General features: G+C 42.7%; 1 protein-coding gene across 1 annotated transcript in view; it reads left to right on the forward strand.

Moving 5' to 3' along the window:
• PARP1 (poly(ADP-ribose) polymerase 1) overlaps window positions 1–22557 on the forward strand; it is a 35593-nt gene extending 13036 nt beyond the window's left edge. Inside the window, exons 6-23 of the mRNA XM_082047443.1 lie at window positions 446–562; window positions 1518–1694; window positions 2127–2268; window positions 3865–4005; window positions 4731–4973; window positions 5943–6011; window positions 6767–6899; window positions 8169–8364; window positions 9643–9771; window positions 14854–14937; window positions 15669–15791; window positions 16536–16664; window positions 17303–17401; window positions 17947–18099; window positions 18271–18398; window positions 18802–18863; window positions 19962–20076; window positions 22006–22557. Of these exons, the coding sequence (XP_081903569.1) occupies window positions 446–562; window positions 1518–1694; window positions 2127–2268; window positions 3865–4005; window positions 4731–4973; window positions 5943–6011; window positions 6767–6899; window positions 8169–8364; window positions 9643–9771; window positions 14854–14937; window positions 15669–15791; window positions 16536–16664; window positions 17303–17401; window positions 17947–18099; window positions 18271–18398; window positions 18802–18863; window positions 19962–20076; window positions 22006–22087 (2322 nt within the window). The 3' untranslated portion in view covers window positions 22088–22557. The remainder of the gene's footprint in view (window positions 1–445; window positions 563–1517; window positions 1695–2126; window positions 2269–3864; window positions 4006–4730; window positions 4974–5942; window positions 6012–6766; window positions 6900–8168; window positions 8365–9642; window positions 9772–14853; window positions 14938–15668; window positions 15792–16535; window positions 16665–17302; window positions 17402–17946; window positions 18100–18270; window positions 18399–18801; window positions 18864–19961; window positions 20077–22005) is intronic.
• Window positions 22558–22938: the final 381 nt, after the last annotated feature.

Genomic DNA, 22938 nt, shown 5'->3' on the forward strand with positions numbered 1-22938 from the left:
GATATGTGACACAAACGTGGGTTCCACTCTACCTAAAAGCTGACTTGTTACTATCGCTTGTACCTTCTTATGTGGGATAGTGCTGTGAAGATTACTCCATGGCCTTTCTTCACACATACATGGTAGAGAAACCTTGCTTTATACAGAGTCCTGTAGGGATATCCCTCCACTGTAATATTGAGAAGAGAGAGTATTTGCTGAAGGCACAACGTGCTCGTGTATTCATACTGAAATCTGAAGTTTGTGGCTTTAAAGGCCTCTTGTAGGTTTTGCGGTAAAATGTGTGACTTTCTGTTTTGGTACTGGTTCTTGGTGTTCTTTGTGTGACAGTCTGTGTTTGAGATACCATGGGCTTGCTAAAACTGCATCCACATACTGCAGTTCCCAGAGTGTTATTAGCAAGCGATTGATTGCAAATAGCTAAGCTGCTGGGTTCTGTCAACAGGAGCAGACACAGCTGATCTGGAGCATCAAGGATGAGCTGAGGAAGGTCTGTTCCACTAATGACCTGAAAGAGCTGCTGATCGCCAACAAGCAGGAAGTTCCTTCAGGGGAGAATGCCGTGAGTTGGTCTGTACTTGATTTGCATGTGTGCTGGGTCTTTCAGTCAGAGGAGCTGACCTCAGCCAGTATTGCTCTGAGGTCCACAAGTCTGAAGCACGTTCCTAACACAACACTTCAGAAAGAAACTCGGTGCAAAGCCCAGTGCTTTTGTCCCAGGACTCCGACGCCGTTGCTGTTAGGCTTGCTTGTGAAGGGCTGTGTGGTGGTGTGTGGTGCTGAAATCAGTGCCTCGGTCTCAGCGATGTGCCTTTATTCTGCTGTGCCCAAACTGGTCCATGTTTTTTTTGTTGCTGGCTCTTGAAGAGCAGGATAGTTATGGCACCTCATGTCGCCTCCCTCAACTGTTAAATTATGCAAAAAGAAGCAAAAACTGCAGAAATTCTTCCTGGTATCTTTTCTAAAAACAGTAACTTCTTAGTCTGTGGAACTTGTGCGTGTCTTCTCCATTTCGGAGCCATACATCACTTCAACTATTTGTATTTATTAAGACTTTGTAAGGACTGTGGGCTGCGATGTGGGAAGTGTCTAGACTCAAAAAGGTCAAGAAATACACTCTAGGCAGGAACACCTGGACTTGTCTGAGCCGACATTCCCACCTACCTACTCATGAGCTCCGATGGAGTAGCTCGTCTCCTTCTTGGCTGTTCTAGCAGGGCTGCCTGGTGAGGTGCGGTGTGGTGGGTATGTTTTCTGGAACGCTAAATCTGGATAGGAGAGACTGTGAGCTGTTGGTGTGAGCAGATATGGTGTGACTGGTGTTCAGGGTGTTATAAATCACTCAGTTCTGGTAAGAGTCTTGGGTTTTGTGCATTGTATGCATGACAAGCGGTGGAACCCTACGCCTGCGTACCAGCAACCTGACTGTTACTTGCTTGTGCATCCCAGTGTGATGTAATGTGTGGGCTTCCAGCCTCCTTCTGCCATGACCTGTGTTGTATTTTTTGTTGCTTTAGATTTTGGACCGAGTAGCAGATGGGATGGCATTTGGAGCTCTGCTCCCGTGCGAGGAGTGTAAGGGGCAGTTTGTGTTCAAGAGCGACGCATATTACTGTTCGGGGGATATCACTGCCTGGACTAAGTGTGTTGCTAAAACACAGACTCCCAACAGAAAAGACTGGGTGATCCCAAAGGTGGGTGTTTATTGCAAATTTGATAATCTGAAGCACATTTGTAAACTGATGTTACATCTTGTAATGAGATGGAATAAGCGGCAGTCAGTGTTGGATGCTGGAGAGCAGGGTCCTGCAGTGCTGAGCAGCTGCAACAGTGGGAAAGTCCTGTCTGGGGCAGGCAGCTAAGGGATAACTAAATCCTATTTTTTTTCCAGTAGCACCAAATTGAAAGACATGTTGCTGATTTTATTTGAAACCCATCATTTACCCTACTTTAGCTTTCTTTTCACAGTCAGTAGGGTGGGTATTTGCCTGCCTTAGTATGAATGTGTCAGAAATCCTTTCCAAGACCTGCAGCAAATGCCAACATCTGGCCAGTGCTCAAGTTAGCCTTTAAATTTTACAATAGTATTTGCTGGTTTTAGACTGTACTTATTATTCTACCCACAGGAGTTTCGGGAAATCCCTTATCTGAAGAAATTTAAGTGTAAGAAGCAGGACAGGGTGTTCCCTCCAGATGCTGGGACTGGGAACTCTGTGCCTCCTCCCTCCGCATCTGCTCCTCCGACAGAGACAGTGTCCGCACCCAGAGGTGGGCAGCTGGCCAGGCATGGTTCTGGGAGGTCGGGATGGTGGGTAGGGCTGTTCCCAGCTGGACAAATGTGCCAGTCCCAACAGGCATGCTGTTCTACTGCCCCCAAGCAGGCAGAGCTCTCCTGGTGAAAAACAGCGTAGCAGAGTCTCATGTGCTTCATCTTCCCAGCGCAGGTAGATCCTGTGGTGGGTTACCTGGGGACATGGCCTTGAGGTCCTGGTTGGTTTCTATCAAATCATTTGGGGTATTTGTTGATGGTGAGGAAATTATGTGTTTGCAAGCTGAAGTTTAAAGGGCAATGTTGCAAAATGTGTCCCAAGGGAGACCTGCTGTGAAATGCCTTCTTGCTTGGTTTTGGTTTCTTGGGGAACATCCAGGGACCTCCATAATGCCAGATACTCCATATCATGTTAGGTTTTAAGGGCAAGAGTTTTTTTCGGTGTTGGTTGGTTTCTTTTTTAGGTCCCCCATTGGGATTTGGCTTTACCAAACACTGATTCCCTTTGTGCAAAATAGATATGTTCTCTCCAGCCCACAAACTGGCAAAAGGTTGGACTCCAGAAATTCCTTGTAGGCTGTTGGAATGAGATGCATGCTTTGCTGGTGTAGCATGTCCACTAAGAGCAGTGCTGACTTCTTATTCACCCTTTTTAGCACTGGGCATAGTTTTGGGAGCAGGGGATTATTGTTACTTGGTGAAAAGGATGGGAGTAATTCTGCACAGCTGATTTTAGCCAGATCATGTTCTTTCAGCAAAGACGACAACCCAGGTCTTGCTTCTGAGTGGCAAGTTGATTCCAGCTCCAGTGTGCTCTAAAATTAAACTCAAAACATTGACCAAAATTAAAGCCAAGTTACTTTGTGAGCAACCTAACTAGTCTGAGTTGTGGGGAGAAGAAGAACCAAAATCCTCAGCTGGTCAGCCAGAGTTGATAGCATTTATCTTTAGCAGTGCAGATACGCTCTTAGGCGCTTGCCACCTGCATTGCAAAGTGTTAACGTGAGGATGTGATGGAGTCTCAGATGGTTCCTGACTTTTTACGGGGTTTGTGTAATATCTGTCTGTAAGATCAAGACTCAGATGTACTGTCATGTATGAACACTGTTCCTTGAGAGATAATCCTCTTTATCCAGCCCTTCAAAAACAGATTTCCTTTTGAAGAGACAGGAGCTTTCACGTTACAGTGAGTTTCTCCCATGCTGTCCAGGCATCAAAAGAAGAGGAAAGCAGAGTCTCTAGTAGCACAGTGCTGAAGCAGACTGATTTTTTTTTTTTTTTTTTAATTATTATTTTTCTCTCTTAAAAATCAACAACAACAAAACCAACAACAACACAAAAAACCAGGCAGGCAAATAACCTATCTAGACATTAATTTTACGTGTCTTTCATAACTTCTGTATGTTGGTGGGTGCTGAGCTCTGTTGCCTCTCCTAGGTGAAGAAGAGACTTCTCCCACTTGCTTAGCACAGGTCAGACCTGTTTGTCCCCCTGCCAGCTGGGCTGCTTGTACTGAGTGGGGGGGGGATTCTGTCCCTTAGTGTGTGTTATTTGTCCCAGGGGGCTAACGTGCTGTGTTATTTCTGAACCCCTAGACAAACCACTGACCAATATGAAGATCCTGGTTCTTGGAAAACTGTCAAAGAACAAGGAGGAGGTGAAGAGCATTGTGGAGGACCTGGGGGGAAAGATGACGACGACAGCTAACAAGGCCACTCTGTGCATCAGCACGCAGAGTGAGCAGCCGTGCCTTAGTTACTGGGAGCACTGGTAGCAGAGTTGGGTGGATTACAGAGGATATACATCCCCGGACCTGTCTGGGGATCAGTGTTTGGATTAGGGGGAGTGTTTTGTGTATGCACATGGCCTTGGTGTGCTCGGAAAAGCAAAGACAGATGTGTGCTGTTTGAGTTTTGCTTACCTACCTTGTTAACCCTGTGGGTTGTACCCTAAGGCTCTGTTGGGTTTGCAGCAATGGAGATCAAGTCTGTATGCAGACCATGGTGGTGTGCAAGCCACCCTTGTTGGGATGTGGGGTGCTGGGGCTGTGTCCATCCTTGCAGAAACCACAGAGCTGACTGTGGGTGCCTCAGGGCAGTTTTTTTCCGCTGGCAACTTAGGGTTTGCTCCTGCTCCCTGTTGGAGTCGAGGTACAAGCTGGCTGCTGAGGTAGGAGATGCTCCTACCTGCCGGGAGGTCCAAGAGGGACTGTACAGCCCCAGCCCAGCTCTGGGAAGCCGGACCTGCCAGGTAAAACAGTAGTGTTCCTGCTCTAGCCCAGGCTGCAGCTTTGAGCCAGTGGGGATTTTGCTCTCCAAAACCATGATGAATCCAAAACATGGTGGAATTTTGTTTCCACAAGGCATTGCAGAGCCCTGAATCATGGCCAGAGGGAAGGGCTACAGTCTGAAACCTTGCTGATGCTTTTTTTTTTCTTCCATTTCCCACCCTACTTCTGCAGAGGATGTGGAGAAAATGAGCAAGAAGATGGAAGAAGTGAAGGCGGCCAAAGTCCGTGTAGTCTCAGAGGAGTTTCTTCAGGATGTGAAATCCTCCAGCAAGGACTTTCAGGAGCTTGTGTCTCTCCATGCACTTTCACCTTGGGGTGCAGAAGTGAAAATGGAGCACGAGGAAATGGCCGTGGATGGGAAGTGCAGCAAGCCCCCGAGTATGAAGAGTGCTGGGAAGGTCAAAGAAGAACAAGGTGAAGAACAAAGTGGTTGTTTCTCCGCAGGCCTGTTCAATGCTGTGCATGCACAAAGCAAACCTGGGTATAATCTGTCCTTGCTCTTTCCTTGAGTTCTCTGCCCTTTTTCTGGTAATAAATTTAAATAATGAGACCCCAGAGCAAGACTAGCTCTAAGTAAATGTGAAGCTGTCTCCTGAGCTGGCTCTTTTTTCCCGTAGTTCAGTCTCGCTTCAGAGATCTTCTGTGCTGCATGTGCTCAGGCTCCCCAACGTTGGTCCTGTTTCTTCCTCATAACACGTCAGCTTCCCTGCCAGTTTGGGTCAGTGTTGCAGCTCCAAGGAGGTGCTGGGACACAGAGATGTGACAGACACTACTGTGGTCCCCAAGGGGTGTTAGCGAGTGAGAAAATACCAGGGTCCAGAGCAATTATATTTTTTTTAATGGAGGAGGAAAAATATCGAACACCAGTGACATTCCTCACCAATGCCATAGAGAGCTTGTGTTAATAAGCAGCAAACAAAACCATCAGATCTGCTCGCTTATATTCAGAACACGTTCTTCTCTGTGTCCTCCACGTGTAGGTTTCTGTCATACAATTGTGTGTGTTATTGCCAGACTATCTCACAGCAGCAGCATCTCCAGGGGACCTGAACACCCCTCAACCCCTGTGAGGTTTTTAAATCCCACTTAAACACAACCACAAATGTGACTTTTACCTGCACAGCAAGTAAAGAAAAATTATATGGCACATCCTTTGGGGCCAGAAGGAAGAAAGAATCTGAGGAGATCTTATTTTTCATATAATTGGTGGGGTGGGGGCTGTGAATTGTCTGCTAAAGCTGGGGAAAAAATGCCATTGAAGTCATGGTGCTCATAGACTGGGAATCTGATTTGAAGTTTCCTAAGGGTGATAATTATGCAAATTGAGAATTTAAATGTTTCAAGTCAGACTGTAGGGAAAAGATTAACTGTCTTTTGCTGCAGGACCTAGCAAGTCTGAAAAGAAAATGAAGCTAACAGTGAAGGGTGGAGCGGCAGTAGATCCTGATTCGGGTGAGTGATAACAATGCCTGCGCCTGCACCACCCACAGCCTTCAGGATTTGCAATCATTTGCAAAATGTTCTTCTGTGAAAGGATAAGGGTTCCATGAAAGGAACATGAATTTTTAAACTGTTTTCTTTCTTGCTGTCAAAGGAAGGATATTGATTGACATCCAGAGCTGGATATTCCAGGGTTTTCTAGCGCAGCTTTTGGAAGGACCACTTAAACTAAGGAGTGCACATTGTTCAGCTTCAGCGACATCTGTTATTGGGTGAATAAAGGCACAGCCAGCAGAGGCCACGGGTCTGGCATGGGCACCTGCCCCTGAACTCTTTGGGGGCAGCTAATGCTGCTCTCCAAACCTATGATGACAGGTGGTGTCCTGAGAATTCGTACTGCATCCAGAGCCAGCATTTGGTTTTTCAGTCCATTTGCTAACATGACACCTGTATCTCTCTTGAGAATTCCTTCAGCCAGTCACACAGTGTTAAAGGACCATCTAAGATCTAGTATTTATCAAAAATTACATTTTTTTTTCTGTAGTTGGGATTGATGTTCCCTCCAGTCTATCTAAAGGTGCATGCTCACAATGTATTTAAAAGAAAACATGCTTCAAGTAGTTTTGAGTGAGCACATGGTCACTGTTTTTTGCAGTATTTTTGTTAAGATTCACGCTACTTTGTGAAGCCTTTGGGTGAGCACAAATACAGGAAGGACACCTAAAATGGCAACCTCCTCTGCATTCTAATTTGTTTCTTCTCTGTAGGTTTGGAGGATTCTGCTCATGTGTTTGAAAAAGGTGGAAAGATTTTCAGTGCAACCCTGGGCCTAGTAGATATTGTGAAAGGAACAAATTCCTATTACAAACTGCAGCTGCTAGAGGATGACAGAGAGAACAGGTGAGTTTCATATTCTCTAGAAAGACTTCACTTTTTTTCCAATAAATATTGGATTTTTGGCATCTACAAAAGCAAAATATGAACAATCTGCTCAGAGTGGAGGCATTTTTTTGTGGTGTGGATGAAACCTAAGTTGGGAGGCGAGTTTGTGGAATTGCGGCCCTGCATGCTGGGGTGAGTGAGGTGTGTACAGTTGGTGTCGTTAGGACAGGGTTAATTGGCCAGCAGGAGGGCCAGAGTGCTCTCTGCCTCAGGGCTGCCCTTGAAAATACAGAAGCAGAATTTGGTGAAGGTTCCTCTGTTCTAACATCAAGACCCCATATGTGAATTTGGCAATGGTGGGAATCTTTCCCATATTCTCCAACTTGAAGCTTCACAATTAGAAGACAAAAGTAACCTTGGGAACCAAAACCAGATTCTGGCTATTCTGCCACAATGTAGTCCTGGATTGGTTGCTCTGAGGCTTAACAAAATGCACCAAAATGGCCAGAGGACCATCATGTGTTTAGCTTACCAGTCTCATCAGACATGGCAGAGCTGTCCAGTGGTTTTGTTACTGAACACAGGTAAAGAAGTGGAGATGGTTCTTCAAAATGAAACTGCTCCTCCAAGCACAGGAATCTAGAGGAGCTGATGGCTGTCAGCAACAGCCCTGGTTCAGTTCTGCATTTATTGCACTTTACCATGTCTGCAATAAGCTGTTGTTGCTGGCTCTTGTATGTGGAGTGTGTGTCTGGATCTGTGATTCAGTACATGGTGGGATGTCTGTGCCTGCGTTCCAGCCTGGCAAATTGGAAAAGTTGATTGAGTGTATAATAGGGAAGCTCACCCGAGGTGGTGTCAGCAATAAAAAATACTTGAGTTACTACTCAATACTTGAGTTTCTCTAAAAATCCAAACTCTGGGACTTGAGGCTTAAAGATATGTGGTGTTTGCTTTTCAAATATATGATCCCAATAGCCTGAAAATTTGTATTTGTTAATTATTAACACTGAAGAGATTCTAGCCTCTCTATTCCTGCTGTGTGCACACGTATCCTTAGGGCTGGTGTGTTAACACTGGGCAATTTTTCACACCACTATTTGGACATATGCTCAGTGATGGCTTTTCTGTTGCTCTCCTGCAGTTGCTGACAGAGTGTCTTCCATAAAATGGTATGCAAATGGCTGATGCACACGTGGTTGCATGGTTGCTGCAGGATCAGTTTCATTTGGATTGAAATCTGGAGCCAGAGTATCTTATATCTGTTCTTATGTTTTACTTCTATAGATACTGGGTGTTCAGATCTTGGGGTCGTGTGGGCACTGTAATTGGGAGTAACAAGCTGGAGCAGATGCCATCAAAAGAAGATGCCATTGAACACTTCTTGAATTTGTATGAAGAGAAAACTGGAAATTCATGGCATTCGAAGAACTTCACTAAATACCCCAAAAAATTCTACCCGCTGGAAATAGATTATGGGCAGGTAACTCTGCAGTGTCCGTGTGCCAGGTGGAGTGTTGCTCAGCTGCGTTCCTCTGACTGTTCTGTTCAGCACTCACTGCTGGATCACTCACACTTCACTAACCTGAGGAATGAAGTGCAGGTGCAACTGTTGCATCTTTGTGCTGCAGAAAGAGCTGTAGATCAAGAGGCGTCGTGCATTAAAATAGATGTGTTGAGAAATGAAGTAGTTTTCTGTTGTCAAGTCTGAAGTCCCTTGAGTCCTCGTTCCTGTTTACTCTCTAATTCTAAGTATATGAATTTGACCTTATTTGAGCTGTCATTTCCCATAGTTCCGGTCTGAAAACACCATTTTCTTATGTTTAAATAGATACTTTTAATCTGTCTTCCACATCCAAAATCCTCCCAAATGGTGAAGTGGCTCCTATGCAGCATTCTGCTTAGTGCACATATTGAGCAGGCTGAGAAAGAAAAATTATGCGTTGACAGTAAGATTTGGCGATTCAGACAGCTATGCTAAAGAAGAATTCTCTTCCTTCTGTCCAGTGGGGCTCTCTGTGTTTATTTAAAGGCATAACCATAACTTAAACTATTTTCAGATGAAATAGTTGAATGCTGTTAATAGCTATAAAGATACCAGAGAACATATTTTCAAGATGTTGCATTTTTCTGTGGTCACATTACCGGATGTTGTCTTTCAGTGCAGAGTACTTGCTGCTTAGCTTTATTTCTGGAAATTCGAATATTGCAGCAGTGAAGTGTCTGTACACTGATATTCTGAAGCATCTGGCAGATGCTTTATTGGTGCAATGCTCTATCAGTGAAAGCATCTAGGTGGTATTATGGCTAATTGATGATTCCTGTATTCATCTGTGAGAGTTTTTATTACAAAAACTTAGTGAAACTACCTATTACCTCTCTATTTTGTCATAAAAGCAACAAAGTAAACAGACATTTTTTCATTTCAAGGTCTCTATACAACAGAAGGCTTGCAGAAAAAGTTACTAATATTGTTGCTTGAGGTGAAGCAGAGATGCACAAGGAGTTCATGTTCCCTTAATTCTACTTATATTTTACAGTGCCACCTCTTGAAAGAATATCTGCCAAATTACTGAATAGGTGGATTTTTAAGTCCTCTTTGTTCCAAACTGTCAAAGCAATGTCCCACGTTCCCCATGAACTTCTGGCTAGTCATAGTATGCATATACAAAATTGGTTTTGAGTTGTTACCATGGCAGCCAGCCTGTTACTTTTATCCTTTGTGATTTTTGCTAATTTTGGTACTATTTTTACCTCCCAGGATGAAGAAGCTGTCAAGAAACTGACAGTGGGTGCTGGGACTAAGTCAAAACTTCCTAAGCCAATCCAAGACCTTATTAAGATGATCTTTGATGTGGAGAGCATGAAGAAAGCGATGGTGGAGTTTGAGGTGACCACACATGTTCATGTTACTCGCCTCTAACCTTCCTTTCTCTCTTTACGTGTCACTTGTACAGCCAGAAGCAAGTTCTCTGCAATGCAGGGTGCATCATACTTCCCAGAAGTCTGTGTGAATTTCAGATCAGCCTTAAAGTAAGGACAAGAGTCTGACCAGAAGTTGCCAAGCACTGGGAATAGTAACTTAGCTACGATGTGCGCAGTTCTTAAAACATGGGGGTCTTCTTTGTTCTTCAGTGAGGAATGTCTGTATCAGCATCTTCAAGTTAACAAGCCTATGACAAACTCATCTGCCAGTCCTGGGATCAGTAATCATTCTAATGTGTGGGGTGGTGTTGTTGTAGTTTTTTGTTTGGTTGTTTTTTTGGTTGGTTTTTGTTTTTTGTTTTTGGTTTGGGTTTTTTTTTGTGTGTGGGCGGTGAACCACATTTTGGGGGGGGATGGCAGCACTACCAATAATTAAGGTAGCAACTGAACATTCAGCTCAGACTTGAGAAATGCTGCCAGTTGATACATGCACTTATGAAGTGCCTTGACAAAGTCTAGATCCTCTTCTGAATGGGGCCAAACTTGAGATTTTGTTGTTGTTGTGTTTCACATTTGTTCTAAAGATGCTCTGTTTTTATTCATTCTTCTTTCTGCAATGCTTCTTGATCCATGCTTCTCACAAGTTTTCAGAGAGTGGTGTGGTAGTGTCATCCATCTCTCCTTACATGGGAACAGTTTTACTAGTGTTTAGAGATAATGTAGTTTGTTTTAATGCAGACATTCAAACTGGGTTAATTGTAAATAACTAATTTCAATTTTCTTCTGCCAGTTTAGTTATCCTGCTCTAAGACTTCGTATTTAATCAAGTGTTGTTTGGTCTCAGTATTGGTATTTTGTGTATCTACTTTTCAGAACAGGCTTTGCACCATTTCCTACAGCTTATCTGAAAGCTTTCAGATGGCTTGCCTAACATTTTGTAGTACTGTGGGTTAATTGTGTTCTCCTGTATCTTCAGTGGTTCTTTACATCAAAGTCTTCTAAAATAATAATTCTTAGTAACTGAAAGTGGGTAAAGACTCTGAACTGTGCAGCATCTGATATCTTCTGGCTTTGTAGAGCTCTGTTGAAAGTATGTTAATTCACACCAGCTGCAGATCTGGAGGAGACCTGGGAGTCCAGATGGGCCTGTCTTCCTGTTAGATTTATCTTCCTGTGCTGTTGCTGCTGAACAGCTGTTTTCCATTAGAGGAAATAATGTTTTTCCTAGTTAGAGGTTTCTGTGCATCCTCTTAAAACAGATGCTTGCTTCCTTTAATCAGCCTGATCTCCAGTATTTCATTCCATCAAGGTGCTCTCACTCTGCCAAGACCATAGCAGATTCTTAGTATTCCTCTTACATGATAATAGATTTATCTGATGCATTTCTCTTCCCACTTCTAATTGAGATTTCAAGAGTTTTACCTCACTGAGCATACAGGGGTTTCTTAAAATTATCTGTGTCATTTCCTTACATGAAAAGGCCAGTGAGAGGCCTGAATCTGCTCTAGTGCTGTGTCTTCTGTGTGGGTGGAAGGCAAACATCTCCCTTGCCCCTCATGACAGCCTTGGTGCACACATCTGTGATGTAGAGCTAATTCCTCATGTTACAGAATCACACAGAATCACAGAATGTCAGGGATGGGAAGGGACCTGGAAAGATCATCCAGTCCAATCCCCCTGCTGGAGCAGGAACACCCAGATGAGGTTACACAGGAAGGTGTCCAGGTGGGTTTTGAATGTCTCCAGAGAAGGAGACTCCACAACCCCCCTGGGCAGCCTGTTCCAGTGCTCTGGCACCCTCACTGAGAAGAAGATTCTTCTCAAATATAAGTGGAACCTCCTGTGTTCCAGTTTGTACCCGTTGCCTCTTGTCTTATCATTGGTTGTCATCGAGAAGAGCCTGGCTCCATCCTCCTGACACTCATCCTTTATATATTTATAAACATGAATGAGGTCACCCCTCAGTCTCCTCCAGGTTAAACAGACCCAGCTCCCTCAGCCTTCTCTCATACGGGAGATGCTCCACTCCCTTAATCATCTTTGTTGCCCTGCGCTGGACTCTCTCCAGCAGTTCCCTGTCCTTCTTGAACTGAGGGGCCCAGAACTGGACACAATATTCCAGATGTGGTCTCAGCAGGGCAGAGTAGAGGGGAAGGAGAACCTCTCTCGACTTACTAACCACAGCCCTTCTAATACACCCCAGGATGCCATTGGCCTTCCTGGCCACAAGGGCACAGTGCTGGCTCATGGTCATCCTGCTGTCCACCAGGAGCCCCAGGTCCCTTTCCCCTATACTGCTCACTAACAGGTCGTTCCCCAACTTATACTGGAACCTGGGGTTGTTCCTGCCCAGATGCAAGACTCTACACTTTCCCTTGTTATATTTCATTAAATTTTTCCCTGCCCAACTCTCCAGCCTGTCCAGATCTCTGGATGGCAGCACAGCCTTCTGGCATGTCAGCCACTCCTTCCAGCTTGGTGTCATCAGCAAACTAGCTGACAGTGCGCTCTATTCCCTCATCCAAGTCATTGATGAATACAGTGAATATTACTGGTCCCAGTACTGACCCTTGAGGGACTCCACTAGATACAGGCCTCCAACTAGACCCTGCTCCATTGACCACGACTCTCTGGCTTCTTCCTGTCAGCCAGTTCACAGTCCACCTCACTACCCAATCGTCCCGTCCACACTTCCTCAGTTTAGCTGTGAGGATGCTGTGAGAGATTGTGTCAGATGCTTTACTCAAATCAAGACAGACCACATCCACCGCTTTTCCATCATACATCAACCTTGTTATGTCCCCATAAAAGGCAATGAGGTTGGTCAAGCATGACTTCCCCTTGGTGAAGCCATGTTGACTGTCCCTAATGACCCTCTTATCCTTGATATGCCTTGAGATGGCACCAAGGATAAGTTGTTCCATCACTTTCCCAGGGATGGAGTTGAGGCTGACTGGTCTATAGTTACCCAGGTCCTCCTTCTTGCCCTTTTTGAAGACTGAAGCGTCGTTTACTTTCCTCCAGTCCTCGGGCACCTCTCCCATTTCTCACGACTTGGCAAAGATGATGGAGAGTGGTCCAGCAATGATCTCAGCCAGCTCCCTCAGCACCCGCAGGTGCATCCCACCTGGACCCATGGGTTTGTGGATGTCCAGATTGCTTAATTGGTCCTTAACCCAGTCCTCATCAACTGAGGCAAACTCATCCATTTTCCTGACTTCCTCTGGGGCCTCAGTGGTACAGGGCTCCTCAGGACAGCCTCCAGCAGAGTAGACAGAGACAAAGAAGGCATTCAGTAACTCTGCCTTCTCTGTATCTTCTGTCACCAGGACACTCACCTCGTTCATCAGTGGGCCTACGTTGCCTCTGGTGTTAGTTTTATCTGCCATGGATTTGAAGAAGCTCTTTCTGTTGTCCTTGACCGCTCTCGTAAGGTTTAATTCTAAGGAGGCCAAGCTCAGTGTGTCCGGCAGTAATTGCAGTGTTGTTTAGTCCCAACCCCTTGGCTGCTCTGCTTTTTTGATCCATCTAATGATAAAGCTTTGGATGCAGTTTAGCTTTATATTAGCTCTGCAGGGCTCTGTTCGTCTCCTGTGACTCAGAGGAGACTCCAGCCCTTTGGCTGCGTGTCAGCTCTGTAAGAGGTTAATTGCTCAGTCACATGTATTGGTTTATTGGTGTTAGTGCTTACATGTTAGTTTATTCGTTTGTATAACTTATAGTTAGTATAGATGTCCACAACTATTCTGCACATCCAAGTTAAATGGCCCATTTTACGTATCCTTTGTGATTTTTTTCAGCTAATCATTGGATAATAACAGAAATGGTACTCAACAAGAAAGCATTGGCCTCAAAAGATTAGGAGCTACAAATGTATTGCAAGTTATCTTTCGTTAGGTTATTAATCTTGGCTTTGTGATTCTCATGTCCCCAAGACATGATTAGCTTTGAAGCCTGTCTTCTCTCTTCCAGTCCATCTTGGCTTTTCTTAGTATTTGCCTCTATGTATGTTTAGCTGCAGCTAAAGGTGGAAGTTCTCCTACGCTCAGTACAGGATGGAAGTCTCCATACAAAAATCACTTAAGGGCTTTCACACCAGTCTGTAGCTTGGAAGAGCCTTCTGAGTTCAGCATGCAGAGATTTGCATAAAGCTAGGTTTCCTAGCTCCATAGTGAATAAATGATGTGGAACTTACCCAGGTGGTACATGATATACATGGTTTCATGGAATCTTCTGTACTTAAGCTGAATCTTAAATCCATCAAGTTAAGTAAAATCTAGTTTGACGCCTGCAGGGTGTAGGGTGAGTACTGTCAACAGTCCAGATGGTGTGTGTATGATCTTCGTCAAAGAGTCCATTGGACTTGACTTTTGTCAAATGTTTTTGCATTCAGATGGTCCTTAACTATGCAAGGATTCAATGCAGATCTGAAACTCTCCCAAGACCCATCAATATGCAAACAAAAGCAACATAAATTAAATCAGTGGATAAATGCAGTCAACCAAGACATTGCTTTCAATTTAGCTGCTTTTTTATGGTTAGTTTCTCATTTATGAATATGAAGCATCTTATAACCTCTTTGCACTTGACTGTTGATAATTGTACGGTAAAGTTGGGAGAAGGTGTCTAGGTTGTACCTATAGACACAGATGATCTTATGAACCAGAATAACTTCATTCATTTTGCTTCTTTGCCAGCCTGAAAAGTATGGTTACTGAGGTGATTGAGGAATCCATCTGATACCAGGTCAATATTAAACTTCTAGTCAGATGCTCAGTACCCTATCTTTTTGTTGCCCTAGCATGCATGCTTGGTTTCCTATTGCAGTGTTCCTTTGTTCATAGGGTGTCTTCTCAGTAACATGCACTGTGTTTCTGACATTGTTCCTCCGATCCACAGAGATTAATACCAAGTCTGAAATGTTTCTATTTATTGTATGGTCAGTCCTACAAGGATGGAGGGATTTGTTCCCTAGGAGCTAGAGAGGGAATGCTGCAGTGGTTTCAGTGTAGTAAAATCCTGTTTTAATCATTTAAATCTTCATCAGATTGACCTACAGAAGATGCCATTGGGAAAACTGAGCAAGCGACAGATCCAGAGTGCCTACTCCATCCTCAATGAAGTTCAGCAGGTGAGCATGAAAGAAATGTTATAGCAAGAGGGGAATTCAGAAGTTGTTGTGGGCTCAGAATGGGATGAATGCTGAGCTATATGTACAAAGATCCATGTTCTCTCTTGCTGGAGAAGGGGATGTGGCTTCGATGGTGTGCTGGGTCATTCCCTTCACTGTTTTACCAGTTTGGACAGTACTTTTGTCTTCCACACTTTGTAGCACAAACTTCAGGCTGGGCCAGACATGGCTCATGATTGAGCAAATGAAGCTGGTGTCTTGATCTAGTAGTGAGCTGGTGTTTCCACCCCAGGGAAGTCTGTCTGAGGACAAAGATAAAAGTTGACACAGGAAAGGGTCTGGCTTGATGATATTACTGTATTTACACATCATGATCTGCCTGACAGAACATAGATATTGGAAATTTTACTTCAATTGTTAGAGTAGACCAGAACCTTGCTAAGGGCATGAGTCCTTTCCGTATCCAGAAGCCTTTATTTTGCCTTCCAGAAACATAATCTCCCTTAGATTTTTCTTGTATCAGAAATTCTCTATATTTCTGTGCAAGTACTGTGTGTTACTACATGCAAAACAATTAAATAGAATTGCCCTTTTTAGTTCTGTGAGAGTTTCAGCATTAACACTATTTGCATTGCCACTTTTGTGTACTAGTATTCAAGTAACTTTTGTGTGTCTATTGCTATGGAGACTTAATTAAGATGATTTTCTTTGGTGCTTATTGTCTTGTCTAGGCAGTTTCTGACAATGGTTCAGAATCCCAGATCTTGGACCTCTCCAACCGCTTCTATACTCTGATTCCTCATGACTTCGGGATGAAGAAACCACCTCTCCTAAATAACTTGGAATACATTCAGGTATTGACTGGAAACAGTATGTAGTTTGCAGGCAACAGGTCTGATATCAGACGTCTAACACAGAGAATTTGTGAGGTTTTAAGACTTAATTTAACCTCATGCTTCTATGAGGTTAAGCTTGTTTTTCTTCAGAATATCTTTTTGTTTGTTTATGTGCATAAATGTGTGTATATGGTCTCCTGAAAGTAGGTTGTAGCATGGAGGGTGTTGGTCTCTTCTCCCAAGTAACAAGGGGAAATGGCCTCAAGTTGTGCTGGGGAGGTTGAGATTGGATATTAGGAAAAATTCCTTCACAGAAAGGGTTGTAAAGCACTGGAACAGGCTGCCCAGGGAAGTGGTGGAGTCACCATCCCTGGAGGTGTTTAAAAGATGTGTAGATAAGGCTCTTAGGGACATGGTTTAGTGCTAGAGTTGGGTTGTGGTTGGACTATATCTTGAGGGTCTCTTCCAACTAAAATGATTCTATGATTTTATGCATATACAAATATATATAAGGTGTTAGAAGATATATATATATATGTATATGTTATATATTATAGTCTATTTGTATATATATGTGTATGTGCGTGTGTATTTTAGTATATTTAAGGATATATATATATATAAAAAAGGAAGAAGGTAATGTGTTGTTAGATGCCAGTGTGTGGCCAGTGATTTCACCTACGCTTTTATAACTCGGGGTATTCCAGATTTATTCTGAACATGTCAAAGGTACCAGTAAAATAACCTCTTTAAATTCTTCAGGCTAAAGTGCAGATGTTGGACAACTTGCTTGATATTGAGGTTGCTTACAGCCTTCTCAGAGGTGGAAATGAAGATGGAGATAAAGACCCAATTGACATCAACTATGAAAAGCTTAAAACTGATATTAAGGTAAAGGAAATAAAAGGAAATGAGTGAGTGTGAATACAAGCTGATGTCTTGTTAGTTTGGAGTATAAGAAATCACATAATCTCTAAGTGGGCAAATGTATTGGCATGAGTTCAGTGAAGGGTCACTGAGATGGGTAAGGGGCTGGAGCACGTGTTGTATGAGGAGATGCTGAAAATGCTGGGGCTTTTAAGCTGGAGAAGGCAGAGGGGGTACCTTATTGATATCTATGAATGCCTGATGATGAAGGGAGTAAAGAAGACAGACTCTCTTCAGTGGTATCCAGTGACAAGAGGTGATGGGCACAAATTGAAATACGGGAAATTGTATTGAAACAAAAGAAAAAGCTTTAGTTGTTGATGTTGTTTGGTTTGGGGTTGGTTGGTTTGCTTGTTTACTGTGAGGGTGGTCAGACACTAGAAAAGGCAGGGGAGTTGGAAATCATCTCCATTTCCAGAGGTGCCTTCCCATCTGAGACATCCTGTTGACTGAGTGCTGTCTGTATATATTCTCTAGCTGGGAATAAATTTCTACCTAAATTATAAAGGAGGCTTCAGCTGGGGATTTGCAAGCATGTGGTGGATGATATGTTATAAGAAGACTGCTAGTTAAAGAAACTTCTCCTGTTTGCCTCTTTGCAGGTTGTTGACAAAGATTCCGAAGAAGCCAAGATTATTAAGCAATATGTGAAAAATACTCATGCTGCTACTCATAACGCATATGATCTCAAAGTCGTGGATGTAAGCTGGGCAATACTGGGGTTTCAGTTTGTGACGATGGACTCTTCTAAGTCAGCTTGTTCACAGTTTCCTTTTGAGTAGCTTATCTAGTTTCCATTGCTGAAGGGATGGTTTGATAGACCAATTACTATTTAATAGAACAGCTGAAGTCTAGGCAGAGATGAGTCTAAGCTTACTGAGGTGTCTTTGGGGGTATGTTTTTATTTTAATTTAATTGGCCTCAAAAAGGAGCTGGAGGAATAATCATCCTCTAAAACTGAGCCTTAATTCATTGAATGATTTTTCAGAAAACTCTGTTCCCATGAAAATGCAGAAGGGAAGGTGAAGAAGTAATCAATAACAAGTACTGTGTGATCAGTGCTACCTCTTTTTCGCTAGCGTGACACAGCAAACTGCAAATACTAAAAACCATCCAGATCCATTTTCCTAGCAGATTAGTGTATATTCCAGACTGAATGATTTTTTTTTTCACTTGTTTAGTTGCATGAAGGTAACAGTTTGTTTGCTTGGTTGTTCTTTTTCTCCTACCCCTTTTTGACTTGAAGATATTCAGGATTGAGCGTGAAGGAGAGAGCCAGCGTTACAAGCCATTCAAGCAGCTTCACAATCGCCAGCTGCTGTGGCATGGATCCCGCACCACCAACTTCGCCGGGATCCTCTCGCAGGGTCTCCGGATAGCTCCCCCTGAAGCTCCTGTGGTACGTTCAACAGACACCTTCTCTGTCTGCCTCCATCCCTGTGCCCAGAGGTGGCCACAGCTGGAGACAATCCAAATAGAATTTCTGTGTGGAGAGAGCCCAGTGTTATCCCTCAGCATGCAGATGACAACTTTTTTTTTCTTCCTTTTTTTTTCCTTTTGTGGCTTGCAGACTGGCTACATGTTTGGGAAAGGCATCTATTTTGCAGACATGGTATCCAAGAGTGCCAACTACTGCCACACATCTCAAGCTGATCCCATAGGCTTAGTACTACTGGGAGAAGTTGCCCTTGGAAATATGTAAGTAACTTACAAAGAGTATTCACCAAACATGCCTAATATATAATGGTAGAAAGTGTTGCTAAAATTACAAACCTTTTCTTCAGTGTGAAGAAAGAGCACTTTGTATTTCTTTGGAAACTTTTTTTTTCCTTTTTAAAATGAGAGCTATATGGTGGGGAAAAAATATTAGGGTTGCACTTTTAGAATTTTTTACTAAATGTCAACATCATTAACATTAGTAACTGAGATAAAGAAGAAAGACTGTTGAGTTCCAGTAGAGTAGAATCTAAATTAACTTTATATTTACTCACCATAAAGTGAAGCTTGGAAAAAAAAGAAAAAGTGTTTGTTTGTTTGTTTGTTTACCAAGATAGTTTAGGATGAATGTAAAATGCCATTGTGTGTTCTTTGTGCTGTCCAGGTATGAGCTGAAGAACGCTTCTCACATAACAAAATTGCCCAAGGGAAAACACAGTGTGAAAGGTAAGCATTAGTAGTCATCACTGGGAATGTTACTGGTGGCAAGTTCCTGTGGCTCTCTGCTTAGCAAAGAGAACTAGAGTCATTTCATAGCTGTACTTCCTTTAACAGTTTGCATAACGTTGCCCTGTATTTGCACCTCTATACGTGTATGTGGTGTTTGAGATGGGAGTTAAGCACTTGGAAGCTTAAGACTGAAGTTCGTGTGTTGCCTGAAGTTCAGGAGGAAACTTTCATTTGATATTACACACGAGAATATGTAAGGTGCGTTCTCCAACTTCTGACTCACTTTCATCATAACAATACTGCGCATTTTAGAAGAAAGATGAGAGGTTGGATAGATCAGAAGAATAATTGTTTAGCTTTCAAAGTGCTTTAGAAGCTTGGAGGGAAGGGAAAAGCTAAGAATAAAAGTTCAGATGGAACAGCTGTTCTCATTACATTTCTATCTGTAAAAAGTATCACTATATTGCACTGAAAAAGATAAGAGAAAAAACTTAGCTCTCCAATTCAAGCACAAGAAACGGTAATCATGGCTATCTTCTGCACCAAGATGAGAGAGAGAAGAACAGTAACATTCAGTAATGAGTGGCTTTCCTTAAACTATTCATTTTGAGAGGCTTAAGAAATCAGTTGCCCAAAATAGAATAAAATGTGATTTAGCATCTTTTTCAATACATACTACTCACACTATTATGGATGTCAAATCAGATTTGCATTGAAGAGTTTAAAGAGAATAAGAATTGGTTTGTTACGCTTTTCTGAAAATGTTGTAATGTGTTTATTTTCATTAATGGACCTAGCATATGAGAGCTGTAAGTATGGTCTGCTTTTGCTTTGATCATACAGATTAGATAATTAACAGCCAGAAGTCTAAAATTTTCACTTTTAATGTAGCAGAGTATGACTACCATTAGTATGATGATGCTGAATTGAATAAACAGACTTGTTTCCTTTGTGTCCTTTTAAGATACTTTTGCCACTTGCTCAGCTTTTGGAAATACATGTGAAGTAATATTTGGCTGGCTGAGTAATTTTCTTTATGTGCGAAGTCTGTGTTTGCCTTCTAGAATTGTAACTAATGTTTTTTTCCCTTTCTAGGCTTAGGCAAAACTGCACCTGATCCCACAGCCACTACCACTCTTGGTGGGGTGGAGGTTCCCTTAGGGAATGGGATCTCGACGGGAATTAATGATACCTGTCTTCTGTATAATGAGTATCCTTTGCTAGTTTGTTGGCTGCATGCTGTGTTTGAGTGTTGCTGAGTTTAGCAGGACCTCACTGATGTCGGTCAGGAGTTTTGGCACAGTGTGTTTTGTTTCTTTTAGATCCGCTTTGGAGTACTTGCAGACAATTTAGACTCCCTTCTCCAAGGGAGATGATTTTACAGTTGTCACACTTGTCGTTCTGGAAAAAAAAAGGAAACAATACACACAGCAAATAGCTGTTGCCCCAAAAGGGCTCAATACCTGAAGACATTGGAGCAGCCAGACAACGCTGCCCAGTAGAGCCTTGCCCAGAGATATGCTGGGACCAGGGAAGGGGAATGCAACCTGTGGTTGTTCCACATGACTCCAGTTTGGTTTCTTCCTTGTGATGCTGTGGCTGGCCAGCTTGGCCAGGAGGATGTCAAGGAGCCAGCTCCATGGCTTCCTTCTTATCAGGAAAGACTGAGAGAGCTGGGTCTGTTCAGCCTGGAGAAGGCTGAAATGGGATCTTATCAATGCACTTAAATATCTCAGGGGTAGGTGTCAGGAGGATGGGACCAGACTCTTTTCAGTGGTGCCCAATGATAGGATGAGGGACAGCGGGCACAAACTGAAGCACAGGAGGTTCCATCTAAACATGAGGAGAAACTTGTTTATTTTGATGGTGCCAGAGCACTGGAACAGGCTGCCCAGAGAGGTTGTGGAGTCTCCTTCTGTGGAGACATTCAAAACCCACCCTGATACATTCCTGTGTGATCTGCTCTGGGTGAACCTGCTTTAGCAGGTGGGTTGGACTGGATGATCTCCAGAGGTCCCTTCCAACCCCAGCCATTCTGTGGTTCTGTGAATCCCTCATCACACAGCTTCTCTTACGTTCCCAGACCCTTCGAAAGTATTGAGGTAAACCTTAGATGCCCATCAGAGACGTAGCCACTAAGCCTCTTCCTAGGCAGAAGTGCCTCCGAATTAATGTGTGTACAACATTCACAAGAGGTCATAAGTGATGTGTGAAGTCCCAGATCAATATCTTCACTGCCAGTGAAGCAAGTAACCCATTAATACACAGATTCTACACAACTATGTTATGTAGAAGCTGTCTTCTCTTGGTGAGCTGTTTTCCTCTTGCAAGCAGTTTTAGCAACAGAACTTATGGCAATACGGTTCTTGACTTGAATTTTCTTAAACATATCATCTGACCAAGACAGATGCTAAAATGTAATACAGGTAATAATAGCTAATTGAAGTTACATGATGTGCATTCATTTTGTTTTACACTGTGTTCAATGCGGATGCTTTTAATCTAAAATTGGGATTAGAGGTAAGTTTGAGGCTTAAAGCATTGAGAAACAAAGGGGTGAGCTGGGACTGTCTCCTGAAATAATAAAATGATGCAGTGCAGTCATAAAATGTGCAAGCACTGCCAACCATTGTAGAGCTGTTCTCTGTTATTCCAGTTTGGGTTTTTTAGTGGGAAATTAAGAGGACATTAATGGCTTTGTGCTGGAAGGTAGCAACAGAGCTGCAGTTATAACTGGATATGCCAGGTCTGTAAACGGCAGTTCTCATCTAGGCTACATTGCGCCACTGTTTAAACAGCAAAGAAAGATGTTCTGTGTTATGGCTCTGGCTGACAAAAAATAATCTTCAAGAGCTACAGCCCTGTATCCAGGTCTGTTCACCTGCCTGTCACTCAGGATTCCTACTGCACCACCGTTTATTCTCTATATGACTGTTAGTTGCTTGTTTCTAACTGTTGTGTAAAACAGATTCACAGAAAAGTCAAATTTAAAGATTTGTGATTTGAGCTATTAGAGCTGTGTAATCACGTAGGCATCTCTGTGGTACCTTAAGTTCAAACGTGAAGCTTGATTGTGTTTTGAGGTTTTTCTATTTTACTAACATTAACAGCCGTAATTATTCCTTAACATTCTTCTCAGATATATTGTGTATGACGTTGCTCAGGTAAATCTGAAGTACCTGCTGAAACTGAAATTCAACTATAAGACATCACTCTGGTGAACAGTATTTAGAAGCCCTGTTAGAGTTATACTGTAGTTACACTATAGCGTTGACTTCTGACATGCTTACGCATTGACTTCTCTTACCAAGATATCAAGAGCTAAACTGCAGAAGAGGTTACTAAATCCTACTTAGTACAACACTTAGTGAAAGTTTTATATAAATGTGTGGTAACACATGGACCTGAATTCTGATGAGAACGAGTACCTGGTTTTGTTTTATACCACTTCTAATTTTGGGGCTTTCAAGTGTCTCTTTTAATTGACCAAACTGACAAAAAAAAATCAAGCTTTTGTTTTTAGGCAAACAGAGCTGGGCAGTAGCAGGAGAAGGAACTTGAGGATATTTGCGATATTTGCTCTGTTAAGATTCCCTCTTGTTTAAGATACTCTTTTTTAGTTTTCCTTTGAATAAATGATAAATGTGCATTTATTTTGAGGTAAAAAATAAAAGCTAATTTCATACTAACAGCTTTATGTTTCAAAACTCCCAAATCATTTTGGTTTTGAGTCATGATTTAAATGTATTCGTAGAATGTTCTTAAACATGATACCTCTCTCAAATGCCAACTCTTGAAATCTGTAGTCACGTTTCAGGAAGATGTGGTGAAATGGAAATTTGGACTTCCCACTGAGACTTCATCTGTCAACAGTTGGTGTGGTAAACATGGAAAATGAACTTGTGGCTGTTTGAATTTAGTATTAGCCCCAATAAACCTCCTTTAAATATCTACTGTCAACGTGATGTAAGTTGGTTGTTGTATACTCAAGTCCTAACAAAGCTGTAAGTTGAGTTTGGGCTCATGCTTCACTGGTCATGACCTGGAATGAGGTATATTGCCACTTTGTGGA

The sequence above is a fragment of the Streptopelia decaocto genome (genome assembly GCF_964273445.1).
Source record: "Streptopelia decaocto genome assembly, chromosome: 3".
In the NCBI taxonomy this organism is placed as follows: domain Eukaryota; kingdom Metazoa; phylum Chordata; class Aves; order Columbiformes; family Columbidae; genus Streptopelia; species Streptopelia decaocto.